This window comes from Miscanthus floridulus, chromosome 3 (assembly GCF_019320115.1).
Source record: "Miscanthus floridulus cultivar M001 chromosome 3, ASM1932011v1, whole genome shotgun sequence".
In the NCBI taxonomy this organism is placed as follows: Eukaryota; Viridiplantae; Streptophyta; class Magnoliopsida; order Poales; family Poaceae; genus Miscanthus; species Miscanthus floridulus.
In genome coordinates this window covers 103,042,284-103,064,477 of record NC_089582.1, presented here as the reverse complement: position 1 = coordinate 103,064,477, position 22,194 = coordinate 103,042,284, and the positions used below count along the sequence as shown (strand labels likewise).

Genomic DNA, 22,194 nt, shown 5'->3' with positions numbered 1-22,194 from the left:
GCATATACAACACAACGGGGCGGCGTTGCTCCGCATATACAACAACGGGGCGGCGTTGCTCCGCATATACAATAACGGGGCGGCATTGCTCCGCATATACAACAATGGGGCGGCATTGCTCCGCAGTTACAACATACACTGCATACACACAAGTCATATACCATACACACAATGCAAGTCATATACCGTGTGCTCGGCAGTGAGCTTCGGTGGGCGTCGGGGCGATGATGGCCGGCGTCGAGGGTCAGCGTAGCGTCGGCGGCGTAGTGGCAGTGGGGGCAGCGTAGGGTCGGCGTAGGGTCGTCGATCCGGGGCGGCGTGTCGGTGTGGCGTGCGACCGTCGATCCGGGGTGGCGTGTCGGTGTGGCGTAGGGTCGGGGCACCGGTGGGCCGAACCGGTGGGGGTCAGGGGCCGGCGCGAGGTGGAGGAGGGGCGCCGGTGGGCGCGAGGTCGAGGAGGGGCGTCGGGGCGCTGATGGCCGAGCGGTGGGGGTCGGGGGCCGACGTCGGGGCGCCGGTGGGCCAAGCTGGTGGGGGTCGGGGGCCGGCGCAAGGTCGAGGAGGGGCGCCGGTGTCGTTGAGGTGGGCCACATCAACGAGGTGGCGTGCGGGTGAGGTGCGGCGTCGGTGTCGGCGTCGGCGTCGGTGGCGGTAGACTTAGGGCAGTGGGGAGGAGGAAGAAGAGGGGCCGGGCGGGCGCTTATATAGGTGGAGAACCTTTAGTCCCGGGCTCAACCACCAGCCGGGACTAAAGGTCCTTTAGTCCCAGGCGTTCATAGGGCCCGGGACTAAAGGTCCCTAAGGGGCCGGGGCGGGAGCAGAGGAAAATACCTTTAGTCCCGGGCGTCGCCACCAGCCGGGACTAAAGGTGCTTTGGCGGACAACAAATATGCAGTTTCACTGCCCGCCAATTCATTAGGATTTTATTTTGCTTTATTAAATACAATTGATAAAATGTTTGTTAAGTGCACAGAAAATTAAATACAAGGCATAAAAATGTTTTAAAAAAAATATAGATTCTATTTTGCTTTATTGTACACAGCAAAATTCTGTGACCTAAAGTTTTAATTTTTTTTAACAAGTTTTAAAACATAATATTGTGTTTAAATTACTATTTCGATAATGCAAAAATATAATGTTTAATTAAATTCAGAAAAAACTCTTGTGTTTCGACTGGAAATTTATTTTCACATCATTTGAACGTGACATTATCCCACCATCAAACATAAATTTGTTTTCACATCATTTCAACGCGACATAATCCCAACATCAAACATAAATTTGTTTTCACATCGTTTCAACGTGACATAACCCCACATTCAAACATAAATTCACAATTATTACATAATATCTCAAATACACACTATTGAACATCAATATATATATATATCAAGCGGGCACAGTAGTGAACTTCTTCTTGACGTATGTCCCTTGGTTATGATCACGCCATAACCATGGAGTGTCCTCATCGTTTAGCTGGATGCTAGGGTCTTTGTTCACTATGAAGGGTGAAATTCGGTCATCCTTTTCATAATCTTCTGACATGTCTAACTTGTCTTCGATTCCGACGATGTTTCTTTTTCCTGAAAGAACTATGTGGCGCTTTGGCTCATCATTGATTGGATGGTTGTCGTTTTTCCCTCTCTTCGGTTTTGTAGACATATCCTTGACATAGAACACCTGAGTCACATCCTTCGCAAGGACAAACAGTTCGCCTTTGTACCTAATATTGTTGAGGTCCACTATTGTCATTCCATACTGGTTGTCGACTACTACGCCGCCTCCAGTCGTCTTTACCCACTGGCACTTGAACAAAGGTACCTTAAAATGAGATGCATAGTCCAGTTCCCATATCTCCTCTATGCGGCCATAATATGTTTGCTTGTTCCCACTAGGGTCGGTGGCATCTATGCGGACACCACTGTTCTAGTTGGTGCTCCTTTTATCTTGTGCTACTGTGTAAAATGTATTCCCATTTATCTCATACCCTTTGTATGTAAGGATATGCCACGATGGCTGCCTAGCCAACAAATACAACTCCTCATCAATACTCTCATCACCCTGACATTCTTTTCGCAACCAGTCGCTGAAAGTTTCTATGTGCTGACGCGTAATCCATGCTTCAGACTTCTCTAAGAACTCAGATCGGAGGAGGTTCTTGTGTGTCTTGATATACGGATCTACCAAGGCGGAGTTCTGTAGAACTGTGTAGTGTGCTTTATTGAAATAATCATCACCCTTACCAATATATGTTTTCTTCCCTAATGTCCCCTTTCCACTTAGTCTCCCCTCGTGTCGCGATTCAGGAACACCAATCGGGTTAATATCGGGAATGAAGTCAACACAGAACTCAATGACCTCCTCTGTTCCGTAGCCCTTGATGATGCTTCCTTCTGGCCGAGCACGGTTATGAACATATTTTTTTAGGACTCCCATAAACCTCTCAAAGGGGAACATGTTATGTAGGAACACAGGACCAAGAATAGTAATCTCCTTGACCAGATGAACTAGGAGGTGTGTCATGATATCAAAGAAGGAAGGAGGGAACACCAACTCAAAGCTGACAAGACATTGAACCACATCATTCTGTAGTTTCGCTAGATCCGTTGGATCGATTGCCTTCTAAGAAATTGCATTGAGAAATGCACATAGCTTCACGGTGGCTAGACGTACATTTGGCGGTAGAATTCCTCTTAATGCAACTGAAAGCAATTGAGTCATGAGCACGTGGCAGTTATGGGACTTTAAGTATCCAAATTTCTTCTCTAGCACATCTATTATACCCTTTATATTCGAGGAGAATCCAGACAGTACCTTAATGCTATCTAGGCATTCAAACAAGCTATCCTTCTCTTCTTTGCTAAGAGTGTAGCTGGCAGGACTTAAGTACTGGCGTCCATCATCTGTCTTCTATGGATGCAGGTTGTCTCGTTCTTTCAAACACCGCAGGTCCTGTCGTGCTTCAATTGTGTCCTTAGGCTTCCCATACATGCCCATGAAGCCTAGTAGGTTCACACAAAGATTCTTCGTTAGGTGCATCACGTCGATCGCGCTGTGGACCTCTAGGACTTGCCAATAGGGTAGCTCCCAAAATATGGACTTCTTCTTCCACATGGGTTCGTGACCGTTGGCGTCCTTCGAAACAGGTTGGCTGCCAGGTCCCTTTCCAAATATTACTTTCACATCATTGACCATATCGAGGACGTCCTCACCAGTTCGGTTGCGAGGCTTAGTCTAGTGGTCTGCCTTACCTTTAAAATGCTTGCCTTTCTTTCTTACGGGGTGATTTGTAGGAAGAAATCGTCGATGCCCAAGGTACACGACCTTGTGACACTTTTTCAAGAATATACCTTTCATGTCACCGAAACAGTGAGTGTATACATTATATCCCTTGTTTGATTATCCTAAAAGATTACTTAGAGCTGGCCAATCATTGATTGTTACGAACAACAATGCTCGCAGGTCAAAGTGCTCCTGCTTGTGCTCATCCCACACGCGTGCACCTGGCTTGTTCCACAAAAGTAGAAGTTCTTCAACTAGTGGCCTCAGGTACACATCGATGTCGTTGCCAGGTTGCTTTGGGCCTTAGATGAGCACCGGCATCATAATAAACTTACGCTTCATGCATAACCAGGGAGGAAGGTTGTAGATACATAGAGTAACAGGCCAAGTGTTGTGACTACTGCTCTGCTTCTCGAAAGGATTCATACCATTCGTACTTAAAGCAAACCTTAAGTTTCTTGCGTCACTTGCAAACTCGGGGAATTCTCTATCGATTGCTCTCCACTGGGACCCATCAGCAGGGTGTCTCAACATATTGTCTACCTTACGGTCTTCTTTGTGCCATCGCAACAACTTTGCATGGTCTCTATTTCTAAAAGGATGTTTCAAGCGTGGTATTATAGGAGCATAGCACATAACCTTGGCAGGGATTTTCTTCTTGGGACGTTCGCCCTCAACATCACCAGGGTCATCTCGCCTGATCTTATACCGCGACGCATGACATATAGGGCATGCATCCAACTTCTCGTACTCCGTGCCACGGTAGAGGATGCAGTCATTAGGGCATGCATGTATCTTCTGGATTTCTAATCCTAAAGGGCAGACTACCTGTTTTGCTTCGTACGTAGTGCTGGGCAATTCGTTATCCTTCGGAAGCATCTTCTTTTGGATTTTTAGCAACTCCACGAATCCCTTGTCAGATACACCATTCTTTGCCTTCCATTGCAGCAATTCCAATGTGGTACCTAACTTTTTCTGTCCCGCATCACAAGTTGGGTATAGCAATTTCTTGTGATCCTCTAGCATGTAGTCGAACTTGATCTTCTCCTTTTCACTTTCGCATTCTCTTTGTGCGTCACAAATGGCCTGACCAAGATCGTCAGCGGGCTCCTCCTCTGCCCCCGCCTCTTCTTCAGCGGGTTTCTCCTTTGCCCCCACCTCTTCTTCAGCTTCCCCCATTGTAGTATCATTGAAGGCACCATATTCAGCAAAAATGTCATCATCGCCCCATTGTTCTTCTTCACCTTCTTCCATTAAAACTCCGGTTTCTCCGTGCTTCGTCCAACAAATATAGTTTGCCATGAAACCCGACTTGAACAAGTGTGAATGAAGAGTCTTTGAGTTAGCATATTCCATCGTATTCTTACATACGGCACATGGGCAGCACATGAAACCATCGCGTTTGTTTGCCTCGGCCGCACGTAACAAAGAATGCATGCCGTCCATGAACTCTTGTGAGCGACGATCAGCATTGTACATCCAATGCCGACTCATCTGCATTACATGACATAAATACCGTATTAAAACCTAGAACATAAATAGTTAACTATACAACATGCATACCACCACAAAAGCTATAAATTTAAGAAAGCCTCGCTACAATGTAGACAATCCCAACTACCACTATAAACACTAAAGCTAAAATGCACTTCAGCAGAACAAGGATTTCGCGACCAATCTCAACTAAAACAAACAGATCTCCCGTTTGTTCAACATCTTTGGGCTTCTTTGGCTGGATCACTGCATCATTAGCCACCATATCTGCCTGTTGTGCAAGATATTTTTGCACGAGTTCAACATATTCTTCCTCCCAGTAGAAGCCTGAACATCTAGTGCCATCCCACTGAAATTAAAACATAAATTAGAACTTTAATCACAACCATCATGAAAATAGGTATAAACTAACCATAGTCATTAAATATGATAAAATAACTCACATTGCGATCCGGACACTTGTAGAAAATGCGACCCTTGTTCGGACACTCCTTCTTCACTCGGTACTCCATCACAATCTTCGTCTCATCACAACACTTGCCGCATGCAATGAGTGGGAGGCCCGGCCTAAGTCGCTTTGGAAACCCATGAGAGGCCGAGGACCCGGAAGCAGTTGCCATCTACTCTCTATACTCATTTTTAATACACTATAAATTTCTCATTTTATAATCAAATAAAATTAAAAAAAACTCTAAAATTCTCTATATCTCTAAACAATGAAGTGTGCTATGCATGCTACAAATGAACGGTGAATACTAGTTTTTAATAGCTACTTTAACCTTCCTTAATGTAAATATGCAAACTTTAAGTGATTTTGAGCTCAAATTGCTTACAAATGAAAAAAAACCCACAATAAAGAACCATATATATATATATAATTATATATAGTGAACAAAATGAGATAAGACAATGGTGAAATATGAGAGTTTGAAGTTGGTAACCTTTAGAACCGAAGAATCGAAGAAATCGACGGAGAATCGAAGAAGAATGGATGGAAGAGCGAGAACACTGAGCTCTCGGGCGGGCTCGGGGAGGAAGAAGCCGGCCGGTATATATAGGAGTGGACCTTTAGTCCCGGTTGGTGGATCCGACCGGGACTAAAGGTATGTTTTCAGCAACAGGCCACGCCACCAGCCGGGACAAGAGCTTTACTCCCGGTTGGATCCACCAACCAGGAGTAAAAGTCGACCTTTAGTCTCGGTTGGTATATCCAACCGGGACTAAAGGTCCCCTGCCACAACGACCTGGCGCAGGAGCCGTTGGGCAGGGACCTTTAGTCCCGGTTGGATCCACCAACCGGGACTAAAGGTCTCTCTAGTCCCGGGCGCAAAAAATGCCGGGACTAAAGCCTGATTTGGCCCTTGATCAAAGGTCTGTTCTCTACTAGTGATAGTTTTTCCAAGATTATCACGTCAGGTTTTATCTAGATGAAACTCTGTCTTCATAATTAATCTATCAACTCAGCAAATTTGCTTAAGTGTCACGGCATCACACGACTATTTTATGGTTTTCACTGCCGACGTTTTAATGGTCGTTTGGCGCGTTAAGCGATGTATGTAAAGAGGGAATATACTCTATCATTCTCAACTAATTAATCTGCAACCCCAACTCCCCAAGTCATTTGTTACTTTTGTAATTGCATAAAAATTGTACAAGATCGAGGTGAGGGCAGCGTACAATATTTCCGGGGTCTTGTTCTTGCCATGTCGGGTCGTGAAATGAACATTATTTGTTTTGATTAAACATTCGTACAGGAAAAATTCCCTTTTAATATATTTTACTAAGTAGGTACTCACCGGACCGGCATGAGACCGTGTCCTAGGCCCTGCCATCGATCCAACACAATTATGCTGCCACGTTCTTGTGCACAGTGTATGAACCGCGGAAAAGTTCATCCGAGATATTTCCAGCACACATCCAGATTTTGCTGTTCCCGTTCAGAAAATTAAATAAATACTTCTATATAAAAAGTTCAGAAATTTAAACATCTAAAGATTTTCGGAAAAAAAGCTGCATGGTATTTTCATCAGTTCAGAAAATTAGTACAGTGCTGTTTCTGTACCGTGCGCTAATTAATTATTCCTACTTAGCTTGCTAGCTAGGCACCACTAGTGTAGTACTAATGACTATTTTCCTCTGTCATCACCAGTTTGCCACCAAAAAAAGTTTGAACAAGCTTAGACGGATGGATCATCAGATAAACTCTGGCATGCATTCTTGAGCCACACGCCGGCGATTAGCTAATCAGCCGTTTTAAAAACAACCCGCGGCGAAGGAATCTTTTTTTTGTTTATTTAGCCATGCATGTTACCCCCTGATCGATGGAGTACGAACGAGTACGACGTGATTATATAATCATCCTACCTCCTGCATGCCAGACTCTCTCCGTCCCGGCCTTTCTCTTGTTTCGTCTCAAAGTTCTCATCATCAAGCTCTTTCGAGATCCAAGACACCATCTCCGCGAAGGTGTACGGTGACTGTCCGTGCGTGCGTGCGCGTGTGCCATGGGCGACGACGGCGGGAAGGCGGCGGCGACGGGCATCAAGCAGATCGTGCGGCTGCGAGAGCTGCTGCACAAGTGGCATTTCATGGCGCTGGGCGCGAAGCAGCAGCAGCGTGAGGAGGACGGGGACGAGGAGGAGGAGGAGGAGGGCCATGCCGGCGGCTGCGGCGTGCCGGCGCAGGAGGCGGTGGCGTCGGCGATCCCGCCGTTCGTGCTGCGGCGGCTGCGGCGCACGGAGACGGCGGACTCGGTGTTGTTGTCGGACGACGAGAGCTGCCACAGCCCGGAGCCGCCGCCGGACGTCCCGCGAGGGTACTGCCCCGTGTACGTCGGGCCCGAGCAGCGGCGGTTCGTGATCCCGACCAGCTACCTGGCGCACCCCGTGTTCCGGCTCCTGCTGGAGAAGGCCGAGGAGGAGTTCGGGTTCCGGCACCAAGGCGCGCTCGCCATCCCCTGCGAGATCGAGGCCTTCAAGTACATCCTCCAGTGCGTCGAGCGCCACGACAAGGGCCTCGCCGCCGGTGGCGGCGGCGACGGTACGTGCACACGTGGTCAATTCAGTCAGTCGTTCCCGATTGATAGAGAGCCATGCATTTCTGACGTACGCCTCCCCTTAATTTTTGCAGAAGCAGCGAACCACGCGGCCATCGTGCTGGAGCAAGAACCAGCGATGCATCATGCTTAAATCCTAGACTAGATGGTGTTTGTGTTGAAGTGTGTTGTACACTATTTGTGATTTTTTTTTTTCCATATTGTTTTTGGAGAAAAGGAAAGGGATTCCTTTGTACCATGGCTGCTGGTGTCCAAGACATTGTTGTAAGGTCAAGAATTCAAATTGATCTGTCAGTCTAGCAACTCCCAAAGTATTTGGACGTACGTGAATTCAGTTAGTTTATGATGGTAAATTATCTGTCATTTTATTTGTTATCTTCCAGCCTGATGATGAACTAGCAGCAAGGTTTCGTGAGTGAGATGATATATACGTATATTGCGCTGTCTAGCTAGGTTCCACAGGTCAAATGGGCTGGAACGTATCGCGATCAAGTTCTCTGCAAATTTGTTCTCCTCGTCCTGCTTCAGTCAGTCACTCAGTCACCACATACATACCTCTGAGCCACCGATCCTGAAGATCTGAAAACCCTAAACAATTGCGCATGTCCCCTGCAAGCTGCTATTAGTTTAACAACTTTGGAAATCAGCATCTGTCGACGACTGAGCCATCTCCAGTTGCTGGCCACCAAATAAAAACTCTCAATCAGGCAATCATTCTCGACTTCTATTCCTCTATCCGAGTATGTCAGGCCGGTGGCCACGGCCCTTGGCGGTGGCGGTGGCGGTGGCGGCTGACCCCATCGAAGGCTGCAGAGACGATTGACTTGCCGCCTTTAGTGGTCAATGGACCTTATCGACGGCGGCAGCCAAGTCCTCATGCCGACTTATCCAATCCGTCATCTGAACCCTGAACCCGCCGCAGCCAGCTTGGGCAGCTTCCGCGTGCCCACGAAGCAACAGGAAAAGGGGAGTTCACCCTGCTGTCCAGACACGCTGCGTGCCGACCGCACGCCGCAACCGTTCTCTGGCCTGCCCGCGCCCGCGCCCCGCACCGCGTCCGCCTGCGGTGATCTGGCGCGACAAGCCACAGGCATCCTTGGACGGTGTCGCTGCCCGGCGCCCGTGCGCGTGGCTCGCACGACACACACACACACACCGGACAGCGCGCCTTTCGCTTGGGTTGTGTCCGCTTTTCGCCAGCACTGGCCCGTCGCTCCATTTATGGAACACGGTCCGGCCCATCCGCGTCCTCTCATCAAAGCCTTTTCTTTTTTTCTGGATCTGGATTATGATGGGTGCGCCTACATGTTTGGCCTGGTCCATTTTAAAAGGCAAGTATAAAGCCCAAACAACGCCTCACCAGGCTTTTCTAGTACTCCAGTAAATTGTGTTCCTAAACTTTCTCTTTGTGCTGTTAGAATGGTTGAGCTACGGCTCGTTTGGTAGAGTTCCTGGTCCAGCCAAAAAAAATTCAGTTATAGCTCCAGCCAAAAAAACTTTAACCTGACATAAGACCAATTTGACCAACTACAAAGTCATGAGACAAGTCCAATTCAATCCTCTCTGTCTCGGCTTTAATATCTTATTTTCCTTTTGATTTCTTGCATCCCTAGAACCTTTAGAAAACCTGCGAATGCATCTTAAAACAATGTTAGCCTTAGTGGTTGTGTTGTCATCAAAATCACCGGAACCATAATTAATCAGATCATGCACATGGGCCATTTTTCATACACCCCAACAACTAAAAGTGTTTTTGAGGGCGGTTTTTATCAACGTCTTCCTTTCTCATCAGTTAAAAGAAGATCGATAAAAACTAGACAGGTACCACAAAAAAAATATCTTCAGGTCTCCAAAAAATCTGAGAAAAATATTAGAGATATATATTAGGACAAGAGACACCCAAATATAATATACAGATCTCATGAAATTATCTTTGAAAGCATTCAAAAATCAGTTTAAGCTTATAAAATTGAAAAATATCCATAAAAACTAGAAAATATTCAAAACATTCGAATCGATGTCTAAATACATTTTGAAAGGCTTTACACCCAAAAAAAAAACAAGAGAGGCAACTAGCATAAATGCAACACACAATAATATTGGTTGCGTTCATGTTGATTGCAACCTGTGTTTTTTATTGTGGAAAGTTTTCAACATGTGTTTAGACATTGATTAGGATGTTTAATGAAGTTTTTATATTTTTCTGGATAGTTTTTTCCATTATTCTAAGTCTAAATCAATTATTTGAGAGCTCTTAGAAATATATTTTCATTGGGGTTTCTTGTACCCCAGTATATCTCTAGATTTTTTTCCTCGGATTTTTTAGAGGCCAAAAGATACTTTTCATAGTTTAAAAAACTTTATCAAGTGTTTGTGGATTTGATTTTGGGCAGAAAAAGGACGGCATGGCTAAAACAAACACTTTTGAATAATGGAAAAAACTAGCAATGCTGAAGTGCATGCGTTTGAAAAGTACGGCATGGCTAAAACGCACACTCCAAGTTCAACCGCAATGCGTAGACCATGCAGGCATGCTTCATACTCGGCGGCATTATTAGATGCTGGGAAATAAATCCTGAGGACGTACCGGAGCTGCTCCTTGGACGGTGACACGAAAAGAACTCCTGCTCCCGCACCGTCGATGTTGAGAGAACCGTCGAAGTACATCGTCCAATATTCGTCGGATCCCGGAGAGGCAGGCGTGCTTAAGTCTGTCCACTCGACGATGAAATCGACGAGTGCCTGAGACTTGATTGTAGTACGGCTTGCAAATTCCAAGGAAAGGGGGCATAGCTCCATTGCCCATTTGACGATGCGCCCGTTCGCATCCTTATTGCGAATGATGTCCGCCAAAGGATACTCGGTTATCACCACCACACGATATCCGTCGAAGTAATGTCTCAACTTTCGGGATGTTATCAGTATGGCGTAGAGCAGTTTCTGAATCTGTGGGTACCTGGTCTTGGATTCGTTGAGTACCTCACTAATGAAATAAATTGGCCGCTGTACCTTGTAGGCGTGGCCCGGCTCGTCGCGCTCGACCACCATTGTAGTGGAAACCACCCGGTCGGTTGCCGCAATGTAAAGTAGGAGAGTTTCGTCTTCTCTGGGAGCAGTGAGTACCGGAGGTGATGTGAGGTACTGTTTTAGCTGCGTGAAGGCGGCGTCCGCTTTCTCCGACCACTCAAACTTCTCGGATGCTTTGAGCAGTTTGAAGAACAGTAGTCCTTTTTCTCCTAATCTTGATATGAAACGGCTTAGAGCAGCCATGCAGCCGGTAAGCTTCTGGACATCCTTCACCTTTTTTGGGGGCTTCATGTCTAAGACAGCTTTGACTTTCTCCGGGTTAGGGCGTATGCCGTCATAACTGACGACATTGCCGAGCAATATGCCAGAAGGGACACCAAAGATGCACTTCTTTGGGTTTAATTTCCATTGGAACGTTTTAAGGGCTGCGAAGGTGCGTTCCAGATTGTCAACAAGGGTATGTGCTTCCTTGGTTTTGACAACTACATCGTCGACATAAGCCTCGACAAGGCCATCTCTTATCTCGTCGTTGAGGCAGGCCTGTATAGCGCGTTGGTAGGTAGCCCCGGCGTTTTTCAGCCCGAACGACATAGTCGTGTAGCAGTAGGCGCCGAAAGGCGTGATGAAAGATGTCTTGATCTGGTCGTCCTTTTTGAGAGCGATCTGGTGATAACCAGAGTAGCAATCGAGAAAGGAAAGCAGCTCGCAACCGGCGGTTGAATCTACGACCTCGTCTATGCGAGGTAAGCTGAAGGGGTCCTTAGGGCAGTGTTTGTTGAGATCAGTGTAATCAACGCACATTCTTCATTCATTATTCTTTTTGCGTACAAGAACTGGGTTGGCTAACCATTCCGGATGATACACTTCTTTGATAAATCCGGCTGCCAAAAACCGTGTAACTTCTACCCTAATCGCCTCCTTTTTGTCGCGAGCGAACCGTCGTAGCTTCTGCTTGATTGGTTTGGCCTTGCTGTTGACATTTAAGGAGTGCTCAATCAAGTTCCGAGGTACACCGGGCATGTCAGAAGGTTTCCATGCAAACACATCCACGTTGCCCCTCAAGAACCTGACGAGCGCGTCTTCCTATTTGGGATCCAGGTCGGCCCCGATGAGGGCCGTTTTGCTGGGATCGCCCTCGACCAGCTGGATCGTCTTGTGATCCTTGGACCTGATGTTCTTGCGCGGAGCCTCGAGCTCTGGGATCTCCAGGTGGTCAGCCGAGGTCTTCTTAGCGTCGAGCATGGTCTCGGCCATGCGAATAGAGAGGTCGTGGGCCTCTGCTATTTTGAAGCTATCGTCCTCGCAGGTATAAGCTGCGTATACGTTGCCCCTGAGGGTTAAAACTCCTTTCTCAGTAGGCATCTTGAGCACCAGATACCTGTAATGAGGTATGGCCATAAACTTGGTGAGCGACGGTTGACCAAGAATAGCATGGTAGGTGCCGTCGAAATCAGCGACCACGAAGTTGACGTAGTCGGTGCGGAAGTGGTCCGGAGTCCCGAATTGCACAGGTAGCGTGATCTGCCCGAGAGGTGTGGAGCTCTGTCCGGGGAGAACGCCCCAGAACTGTGCCTCGTACGGCTTCAGGTCCGCCTGGGCTATTTTCAGAGCGGGCAGGCTGTTCTTGAACAGTATATCAATGGAGCTGCCGCCGTCGATCAGTACCCTATCGAATTGAACCTTGTTGATACAAGGATCGAGGACCAGGGGAAAACGCCCTAGCTCGGGTATGGCGGCCCATTGGTCCTTCCTGCTGAAGTAGATTTCATGGTGAGACCACGGAGCAAGCCGCGGATCGGTGAGAAGGTTGTCGGTGTTTGCCACGTTCAAGCAAGCGCGGGCGAGCAGCTTGCATTCTCGTTTGGTCTCGATGGACACCTTGCCGCCGATGATGGTGTGCACGCGATCAGTCGGCTTGACGTATTTATGACGAGGATCTGCATCGTCGTCGTCGTTGTCCTCGTTGCGCTGTTCCCCCGCGTCGTTAGGCTTGTTGGACGTATCCGGAGCCTGTTGACGCGTGTAGATAGTCTTGAGAACGCGGCAATTCTCCATGGTGTGGTTCGACTTAGGATGGAGCTGGCAGGGCCCCTTCAATGCTTTGGCGTAGTCGTCCTCATAGTTACGACGTCCGCCGCCCTTTTTCACAGTATTGACCTCGCCATCGTCTTCCCGAGCGCGCTTGCTCCTATAATCGTCACGGCGGTTGCGCCGCTGATTACGTTGATCACGGTGGTCGCGGGAGTCGTTGCGCTGGTTGCGGCGGTCAAAATTGTCGTTCCGACCACGATTGCCACGGTAATCGTCGCGGTGTGGGGGGTGGTCGGAGCGTGGAACCCTTGCTGCTTCTTTAACGATTATCTTTTTAGCATCGTCAGCGTCCGCGTATTTTTTAGCGGTGGCCAAAAGCGCTGTGACCGATTCCGGTCTCTTCCGGAGGAGCTTGTCTCTCAGGGCGTCGTGGAAACAGAGGCCGGTGACGAAAGCCTCGATTGCTTCGTTGTCGGAGATTGATGGGACCTTGATGCGCATCTCCGAAAAACGCCGAACGTACTTGCGCAGTGGTTCATCCTTCCGATCTCGGATCCGTTGCAGATCGTACTTGTTGCCGGGTTGTTCACAAGTAGCGATGAAATTGTCGATGAAGGCCTGCTTGAGCTCCTGCCAAGAGTCAAAATAGTTCGCTGGCAAGCTAACCAGCCATTGGTGACCTGCATGACCAACGGCGACTGGGAAGTAGTTAGACATGACGTGCTCGTCAGCCATGGCTGAGCGGCACGCAGTTTCATAGAGCATGACCCATAATTTGGGGTTTTCCTTGCCGTCGTACTTCTAAAGTTTCTCGAGTTTAAAATTCTTGGGCCATATGACTTGGCGAAGGTGTGGAGTGAACTGCTTTAAACCCGGCGGGCCGTGGGTAGTGTCATATTCCATACGGCGATAGCTTTCATGGGATGCACGATCGTTGGCTCTCTGGTTGATGCGAGCGCGCAGATCACGTCCGACGAGGTAATGGCAGAGATCGTTATTGCCATCGCGGCGATCTCGATTGCCATCTGGATTAGCCCTGCGACCGTGGTTATCACGGCGATTGTCGCGGTTATCTCGGCGGTTGTCACCTCGAACGTCGTGGCGGTTATCCTCCCGGCGGCGGTTGTCGTCCCGACCACCATCATGACCGCCGTTTCCGCCTTGACGGTTGTCCGATGGGTCGTTATTGCGCGAACCACGTTGGTTGAGTGGCTGTGAGCGACTTGAGTATTGGCGGCTGTGGCTTGATTCGACAGAAACGGATGGAGCCCGAGCTTGATTTATCTCTGCGGTCTGAGCCATAGCAGCCGTCAGATAAGCTTGTATGTCATCACGGATTGCTTGGGTTTCGGGAGTGTTGGGCAGCCGCTGCATTGTCGCCATGGCGATGGCTACGTTGGCGCTTGGGGTCTTGAAGACTTGTTTGTCCCCCACCCTGTCGAAAGCATTGTTGAGGTCACGTGGTTGGACCCTTATGTGTCGTGCCTCCTGGTCTGCTTCAGCTTCGATTTGCCGGCGATTAAACTGGTCAATATTGCGTGCTTCGCGTGCAGTCTTTTCTTGTTCTGTTTTGCCAACTGCTGGTGGCTCGTCGTTGCTGACAACATGGACCAAATCCCCTCGTCTTGGCGGGAAAGACGGAAATTGGGGGAAACCCGGGGCGTGGTCTGGTAGATCCAAATCGTATTTGACGCCTTCATCTTCATGACGCTGAAGCTCGGTGTGGACAGATGCGTTGGATGCGATGCCGGATGAGGAGCTGAAGTCACCCTCTCGGACTGTGTGGACGGATCCTTCTTGATAATCTTCAATCCGGACCATGTTGACGATGTTGCATGGCTTCGGCCGAGATCGGTGTATAGGACACAGATCTGAGCGGCGTCGCAGGTTGTACGCGTAGCTGGAGGCAGCGTTTTGCAGGCCGTAGGGCTGGACCTGGTGGTTCTCCGTCGGGACTTCGTACTCGCAGAGTCGGAGACCCGTCGCGACGGCTGGCCGGCGACGAGCGAAACGCCCCTCAGGAGTTGATACGACCACAAGATCTGTTCCAAGTCGCGCAGGACGACTGGTCCGAGCTGGTCGGATAGATCTGTTGTGGGGAGCTGTTACCTGCTCGTTAGGTTGGCTTTGAATTGTACTTACCAGAGCCAGGGTTTCAGCGAGTTGGATGCCGACCCGGTCAACGGAGTCGAGCAGGTCGGTGTTGTCGATCTGCTTTCCTCTGTAGCAGGGAAGCGGATGACGAGTTATCGGCGTGGCTATAGGCGTGGTCGGAGCCAGATGTCCCGTGGTCGGAGCCAGGTCCATCGTGGTTGGAGCCGTATTCACCGTGGTCGGAGCCGTGTTCACCGTGGTCGGAGCCGTAGCCGATGCAGGTGAAGTAGTCGTCGGCGCAGGCTGAATCCACGCCTCCTCCGTGGTCATGGCGATGGAGTCTTCGGAGTCGGTGGTCCAGGTGATCTGGCCGACGGTGAACGTGAGGCCGTTGGGCGTAGCCATGGAGCCGGAGATGATGACCATCTTGTTTGCTTGGAGAGCAGTACGCACACCCCCTACCTGGCGCGCCACTGTCGACGAAATATGGTCGGCAGTCTACCTAGGGGTATGCCCAAAGTAGTAGATTATCGGTAGACAGATGCGCAAGCCCCAAACAAGACGGTGACGCAAGACAGACACGAGTTTTTATCCAGGTTCGGCCGCCAAGAAGGCGTAATACCTACGTCCTGCGTCTGATTTGTATTGCTGTATATTAATGAAAGATGTCTTTTTAGAGGGGTCCCCTGCCCGCCTTATATAGTCCGGGGGGTAGGGTTACAGATCTGGAAACTAATCCTAGTCAGTTACAATTGCCATATGTGGCCGGATAAGGATTCCTATTCTAACCGACCAGGATCCTGCTTGGTCGCCAAATCCGTCTTGATTCCTTGTGCGGGACTCCGATCAGGCTAACTGAGCCGCACATCATCTTTCGAGTGAACTGAAACCATCGATCCGGGCCAGCCCAAGCTTAGCCGTAAGGGTATAGGGGTCAATACCCCCACACTAATGTAGGGGCTAATTTATCCGGTTTTAAAAGTTAGAGTATTAAAGATTTTTTTTAAAAAAATAAAGTTGGAAAGTGTGGCTTCTCAGACTCAGCGACAAGAAGTCAAATGGGGACTTTGACTCTTTTAATGCTGTAGACCCATGCATGCCGAAACTAATGTCCACCGGAGTTGGAAGTTTGCTTTTGGCTGCGGTTTCAGTCGGGGCATCGCTCATGGGTCTAACAGCAGTTGAGCTTCATCAGAAACTAATGTGCATGGACCCCGGACGGACCCCTTAGCTTGATGCATGCATATACGCTCCTTCAACGAAGGGCGCGTTTAGTTGCAAACTTTGCATAGTGCATGATTTTTTATTGTAGTATTTCGTTTGTATTTGTGAATTATTATCCAAACATTGACTAATTAGGTTCAAAAGATTCGTCTCGCAAAATTAAAGCAAACCGTGCAATTAGTTTTTGATTTCGTCTACATTTAGTACTCCATACAGGTACCGCAAGTTTGATGTGACGGAGAATCTTCTTTTTGCACAGTGCACTTTTAGAGAACTAAACAAGGGCGAAGTATACTGGAGTAGCAATGTTTTGGAGTCCAGTATGATTGAACTTGTTTCAATGATGTATGCACACCTCGCAGTATTCGGCCTGTTCGCTGGTTGGTTTCTGTGCTGGTTTAGGCTGGCTGGTGCTGGTTTATTGTGAGAGAAAAATACTGTTGGCTGGCTGGTTTGGGCTGGCTGAAACCAATCAGCGAACAGGGTGATTGACTCCAAAACACAGCCCAGGCATATATAGCGTTACCTACCGCCTGTTCGGTTGGCTGGTTCGTGAAGAAATACTGTTGGCTGATTTGTGTGAGAGAAAAATATTATTTCGGTTGAAAATTTACGATCATTTATCACAAGCCACAGCCAAATAAACAGACTGTGCATCCTCGTACGTACGTACGTATAGGAGTACGGGCTCAAGCCCACCTGTGCTGTGCATCCTCGTGGGCGATTCAATGCGCACGGAGAGGGGTGGTTGCTGCAGGTTCAAGAGTGAAAGCACTTGCCCCCCACCCCCCCACCCCCACCCACCAGGCAATTCGACAGTGTCGTGTAGCTGCAGGACCCCCCGTACACGGCGGCCGGCCCCGAATGCACGGCCTGCGCTCGCGCACGCGCCATGTTTTCGTGCTGGTGCATGCATGCGTTACGACGACGTTTGTTTATCGATCAGTCCCGTACATTTTGCCCGTCTCTCTCTCGACTACTGTCAGCTCTACAACAAAATGATAGCCTGTTTATCGATTAGATCAGAGGTAGCTTAATTACAGAGACGAGAATGTGAGCAAAGTCTGATCGATCGATCGATGGATTCAGCCTGCATTAGTTGGTTTGCTAACCATGCTTATGATGCTCCTCTGCCCCGACAGGCACATGCACGGGGCGCGAAAGGAAAGCGCGACCTACCGGCCGGGGGGACGCCGGCATAAATGCGATGATGGCGTGGACGTCACGACTGGGCCAGCCGGCCGCAGCAGAGCAGCCAGTGCCAGTAGAGAGAGCGCGCTGGCAGCGGCACTGTTGGCCGTGTCCATGCATGATGACTACTCCGGTGAGACGTCGTACGTACGCCCGTCCCGCCCCGACGTGGGTGCGCAACGAGCGGAGCGGCACAGTACTACATGTATGTGGCTGTGGAGCGCGCTAGCTGCTGCTGCTGGATGGTGTTTGGTGTGGTGCCCGGCCGACGCCGCGCGCGACGACCCGCGCGGACGGGCGGACGACGTCGCTCGCTCTCCGCTGGCGCCGCATGTACGGAGGAGGCCTGGCAGGGGGGGCACGATTCTAATAACTACATGTGCGATAATACTAACTACTAGTACTACTTGACACGACTAATCTCTGTCTTAACGGTGTTGATCAACTCATTGCACTCTTCAGGAAATTAAACCAGCTAATACGGTTCAGTTAGCGCTTGCTTTAATTTTGCTATTGAAAATAAACAGTATTAATTAAGGACGACGACGATATTGTTACACTCCAACACTACGGTTGAGAACTGCACAGCGATCCTTAACATGAACTCGATCCATCAATCACACTCCGATCCGATCCCAAATCCCGATAGATAGACAGTTGATGTGCATGCAAGCAGTAGTCAAGCACAACCAATGCAATAATATAATGTGATTTGTCACTTGTCAGTAATATAAGTACGAGCATAAGTGGGCTAGCTACCAAAGTACAGTCGGCACACGACGTACGCCTGTGACGCTAATGTTGTGCGTTCGATCCTAAACAATGCGAGGGCGATTAGCTAGCGCCGCAATAAGCACCTCTAATAATACTGGTGCAGTGCATGCAGGATCTATATATTGGATTTCATTAGAGAATGACCCCAACCAAACTAGCGTGCAGCAGATCGAATCGAATCGAAGAGAATGATGCATGCTACAGACAGACAGTGTAACGGAAGGGGAAATGGACGGGTGACCAACCTGCAGGAGCGAGCAGCAGCCAACTAACCTGATTGAGCCGCCCGGCCGGCCGGCGATACTGCGGACATGACATGCACACGTCGTGTGGTAGAACGTACAACCCAACCGTCAAAACCACCATTGCGGATTTGCGGGGTCAATTGAAACGACCCAACATTCTCAAGTCCCATAATTAATCACTGTCCTTGTCCTGGAAATGCAAGGACCGTCTGTTTTGCTTGACGTTTTGGTGAAGCTAATGAAAAGGGCATGCCTGCCGCCGGTGCCGGCCATATATTCTGGTTGGGATCCTTCTAGCAGTAAGTAGTAGCCAGAGCAGCAGCAGCTAAATAAGTTCGCCTCCATCCCCATGCCATTATTCTTTAAGAGGCCGCATATGCCCCAGCAGCCATGATCTGCAGGCTGGTAGCTAGCGCATACCATGGAGCTTTTAATCAGCTAGCGCTTAATAAAAGAACGAAAATAAATACTAGTAAGTTAAAGTAACTAGTAGTACTTGTAAGAGTTTATATTGATGGTTAAGGGCCAGGGCTTTTCTTAATTAGGGCTACTAGGGCTGGCACTTCTTTAAATTCGCCAGCAACAACACTAGCAGCAAAGGACTGGCCTACCAACTTTTTAATCCAACACTGCAGGGCCTTCTGTTTGTCCCCAGCATTGCTTTAGCGTTGGAGTCCCACCGCATCAATCATTGGCATGAACATTTTACTATCTAATTTTGCTGTGCTAGCTAGAGATTGGATGAAAATGATCAACTCAGAACGTCGCAAAACAGCTTCTCTTGTTTGCCTGTCGGATTCATGTTCTATCTCAAATAGCACTGTAGTTAGTAATAAGAGTAATTACTATGAATGGGAATTAGATGATTCAGAACAGAAGCTAGTATCCAGGGATACACGCACGAAAATGAATAATTCAAGCCAGAAGCATAAGAAATTAGGCTATGTTCGGCTGGTCTATAAGCCGCTTGTGCTGATTTATATGGTTGATTTGTTGGAAGAGAAAAATAATGTACTATAAACCGGCTTATAATAACAACCGAACAGAGCCCGTTTAAAAAAAAATATACATTCATGTATGGTCCAACGGTTTCAGGGGACCAAATGCTTTTCCTTTACCTGCCTATTGAAGTGCCCTAGCTAGCATCCAGTAGTCTAGGTCTGGTCTGCTCGGCTCCGGGTAGCTTCTCGCCGCCCGAGTCGTTTGTTCTTGTGGTTTAAACTCCTTCCCTCTTAACGAAATACGGGTGAAATCCCGCTCGCGAAAAAAAAGGTTATCATCATCCAGTCAATAGAAGGGGCCGGATTAAGCACACATGACATGATTAAGCATGCATACACACCATGCAAATAAGAGGGGAAAGCGGCCATGACAGCGAGGACTTGAACTCATCTAATCGCGTGGGCACACCAAACTACTATCTAATTAAACCTCTGTTTGATTAGAATACAAAGATTTGGTAATGATCAAGAGCTTAGAATACATGATGGCTAATTAATCATTGGATTTGATCAAATTGCGTGTTTGGATTTATGAACAAACTGGGTGTCATGTATTAATTCCTGGGACATACTGGTTGAGAGGATGGCCATGGCCTCCTGAACTTGATCTCGAGGCTCACCAAATTTGTGGATGCCTCCTTGAGAAACTAGGTTTAGTGCGAACCTAACCTACAGTTCGTTAGATTCATTATATAGTACTCCGTAGAATCTACCCACCTTAACTCTTAGCATGGTTTTATTAGTGAGTCTACTAGCTAGCTAGGGTTTACTTCATTCCTCTATCTACCGTAAACTACAAAATGCTCGGTGGAGTCTCTCCCTGTGGTCAAGAAAATAAAGACAACGTGCAACATTTTACTTTCCTTATCCTCTACAAACTAACCTTGCTTCTTCCAAATTTTAGTATTATATATATGTATAACCATGTCTTGGTCTTCGCTAGTGATACTTTGGTCAGTAAAGCATTTCCCGCTCCCCATCTGTTTGGCCACTGAATTTCAGCATAATCTTTCCACTCTCATCATTTAGCTGTAGCAACTTTGAAATATAGCTTAATATTTCCCTCAAAAAAATATAGCTTTCACCCGTTCCTAAAATCTTATTCAATTCTGCTTCAAAGAAACAGCAGAAGAAACATGCAAACCATTACATTACATCAAGCACTAGAGATTAATTAACTGCCCCGAGAGAGCATTATCTTGGGTGCACGGTAATTACACGGCTATCTCGAGATAATTACCACAAACACCACAAGGTTAACTATCTCCACTCCTTTGCCCTCGCAATCCTGCGTATATTACAACTCTACCCCTAACCTTAAATAAAAGAACAAGATTACCCAAATTACCCCTTGACTCCGGCCGTCGGGCTCGATCGGCCTCGTTGCCGCTGCCGGCTGCAGGCATCGTCGTGGATCGGACATGGCCGTGAGTAGGCGGTCGTCGATCAGCACGCGTAATACTCGACGAGCTCGTCGAGCGACTCCGGCTGCGGGTCGGCGTTCTCGAGCATCCAGAGGAGGTGCTCGAACAGCACGACCTCGCAGCCGACGACGGTCCCGCCTGCAGCGCCGATGCCGGCGCCGGCGCCGCCGGAGCGGTCGACGAGGTTCTGGAACAGGGGGTGGCCGACGAGGTCCGCGGCGATGAGGTAGCGGCGGCGCGACTTGCCGACGTACACCGGGTGGAGGCCCGGGGACACGCCGTCGGCGCCGTGGAACGACGCCGACCCCGCCGTTCCTCCGCCGTCGCCGAAGGCAAAGACGGACGAGGAGGCGGCGACGCCCCTCCTCCACGAGTTCTCCAAGGCGAAGCCGCCGACAGCGCCAGCGTCGCCGACGCCGACTTCGTGCGAGCGCGCCGAGCACCCTGACGGCGTGCGCGAGATCCGGCTCGAGGAGTGCCACCTCTTGATCATGCACTTGAGCTTGCTCAGCCCGCCCTTCGCCATTGCCGTCTCGATCAAGAAGTGGATAGAGAGAGAGCGAGAAGCTTAACACAGCAGAGGAGGCGAGGAGCGACCGAGGGAAGGTCGTCTGGTGGTCGTGGCAAAGGTCGAGGCTGGAGAGGTGGGTCCTTATATAGCAGGAGGAGGGGGCCACGTGGCGTGCCGGCCGGGGACGTGGGACATGGGCCCAGGTGTCGGGGAAAGGTAAAACCTGGCGAGTGGCCCCGGAAAGCAACCGCAGAGAGGCAAGTGGGCGATCCATCTGTACGTGGTGAGTTGGATTTGGACGTAGAAATCTGGCTTTCGCTCGGGTGGCCGATGGGCAGCTCAAAAGAGAGCCAGAGAGGAACATTTGATTACGCTGCGGATTAATTTAGGAATTGATGTGAAAGATTGATCTGGTTAAGTGCTATTAGTATATATTTTCTCATATTTTTTTGAATGGTCAAGATATGGAGATGTGAGCGATTGGTACAGGGCTTTATACTTGGAACATACATCACGTAGACACTTAAATTTTAGAGAGAAGAACAGTCACACACATGAGTTTACATGTTAGCTGTAGCCTTGGACTTACTTCTATATATATAACATGATATGAAGAAAATAATTATGAAAGTACTTAGTTGATTCATTGGGGTGCGTGGTGATGTTGACGACATTATATTACCGGCTTAGAGGGATCGAGGATGACAGCATTCTTCTTAGGCGGACTTACTTCTAAGTTGGAAGCCAACTTAGTAGAATGTCAAAGGCAAAAACATATATAACATGATATAAAGAAAACAACTATGACAGTGACTTAGCTAGTTTGATGAGGTGTCTGGTG

The 22,194-nt window shown here is 48.7% G+C and overlaps 1 protein-coding gene and 1 pseudogene across 1 annotated transcript; one reads left to right on the top strand and one right to left on the bottom strand.

The window, feature by feature from the left end:
- Positions 1–7,097: 7,097 nt before the first annotated feature.
- LOC136546293 (uncharacterized) lies at positions 7,098–8,177 on the top strand (annotated as a pseudogene).
- A 12,306-nt stretch (positions 8,178–20,483) lies between these two features.
- LOC136546292 (uncharacterized) lies at positions 20,484–21,459 on the bottom strand. Its single transcript, XM_066538267.1, has one exon. It carries the CDS (start codon positions 21,366–21,368, stop codon positions 20,865–20,867), a length of 504 nt encoding a protein of 167 aa, XP_066394364.1. The 5' UTR covers positions 21,369–21,459; the 3' UTR covers positions 20,484–20,864.
- Between the last annotated feature and the right edge of the window lie 735 nt (positions 21,460–22,194).

What these genes read in the sequence shown, in the direction of transcription:
- LOC136546292 (XM_066538267.1), bottom strand. Translation starts at nt 21,368, where the DNA reads ATGGCGAAGGGCGGGCTGAGCAAGCTCAAGTGCATGATCAAGAGGTGG.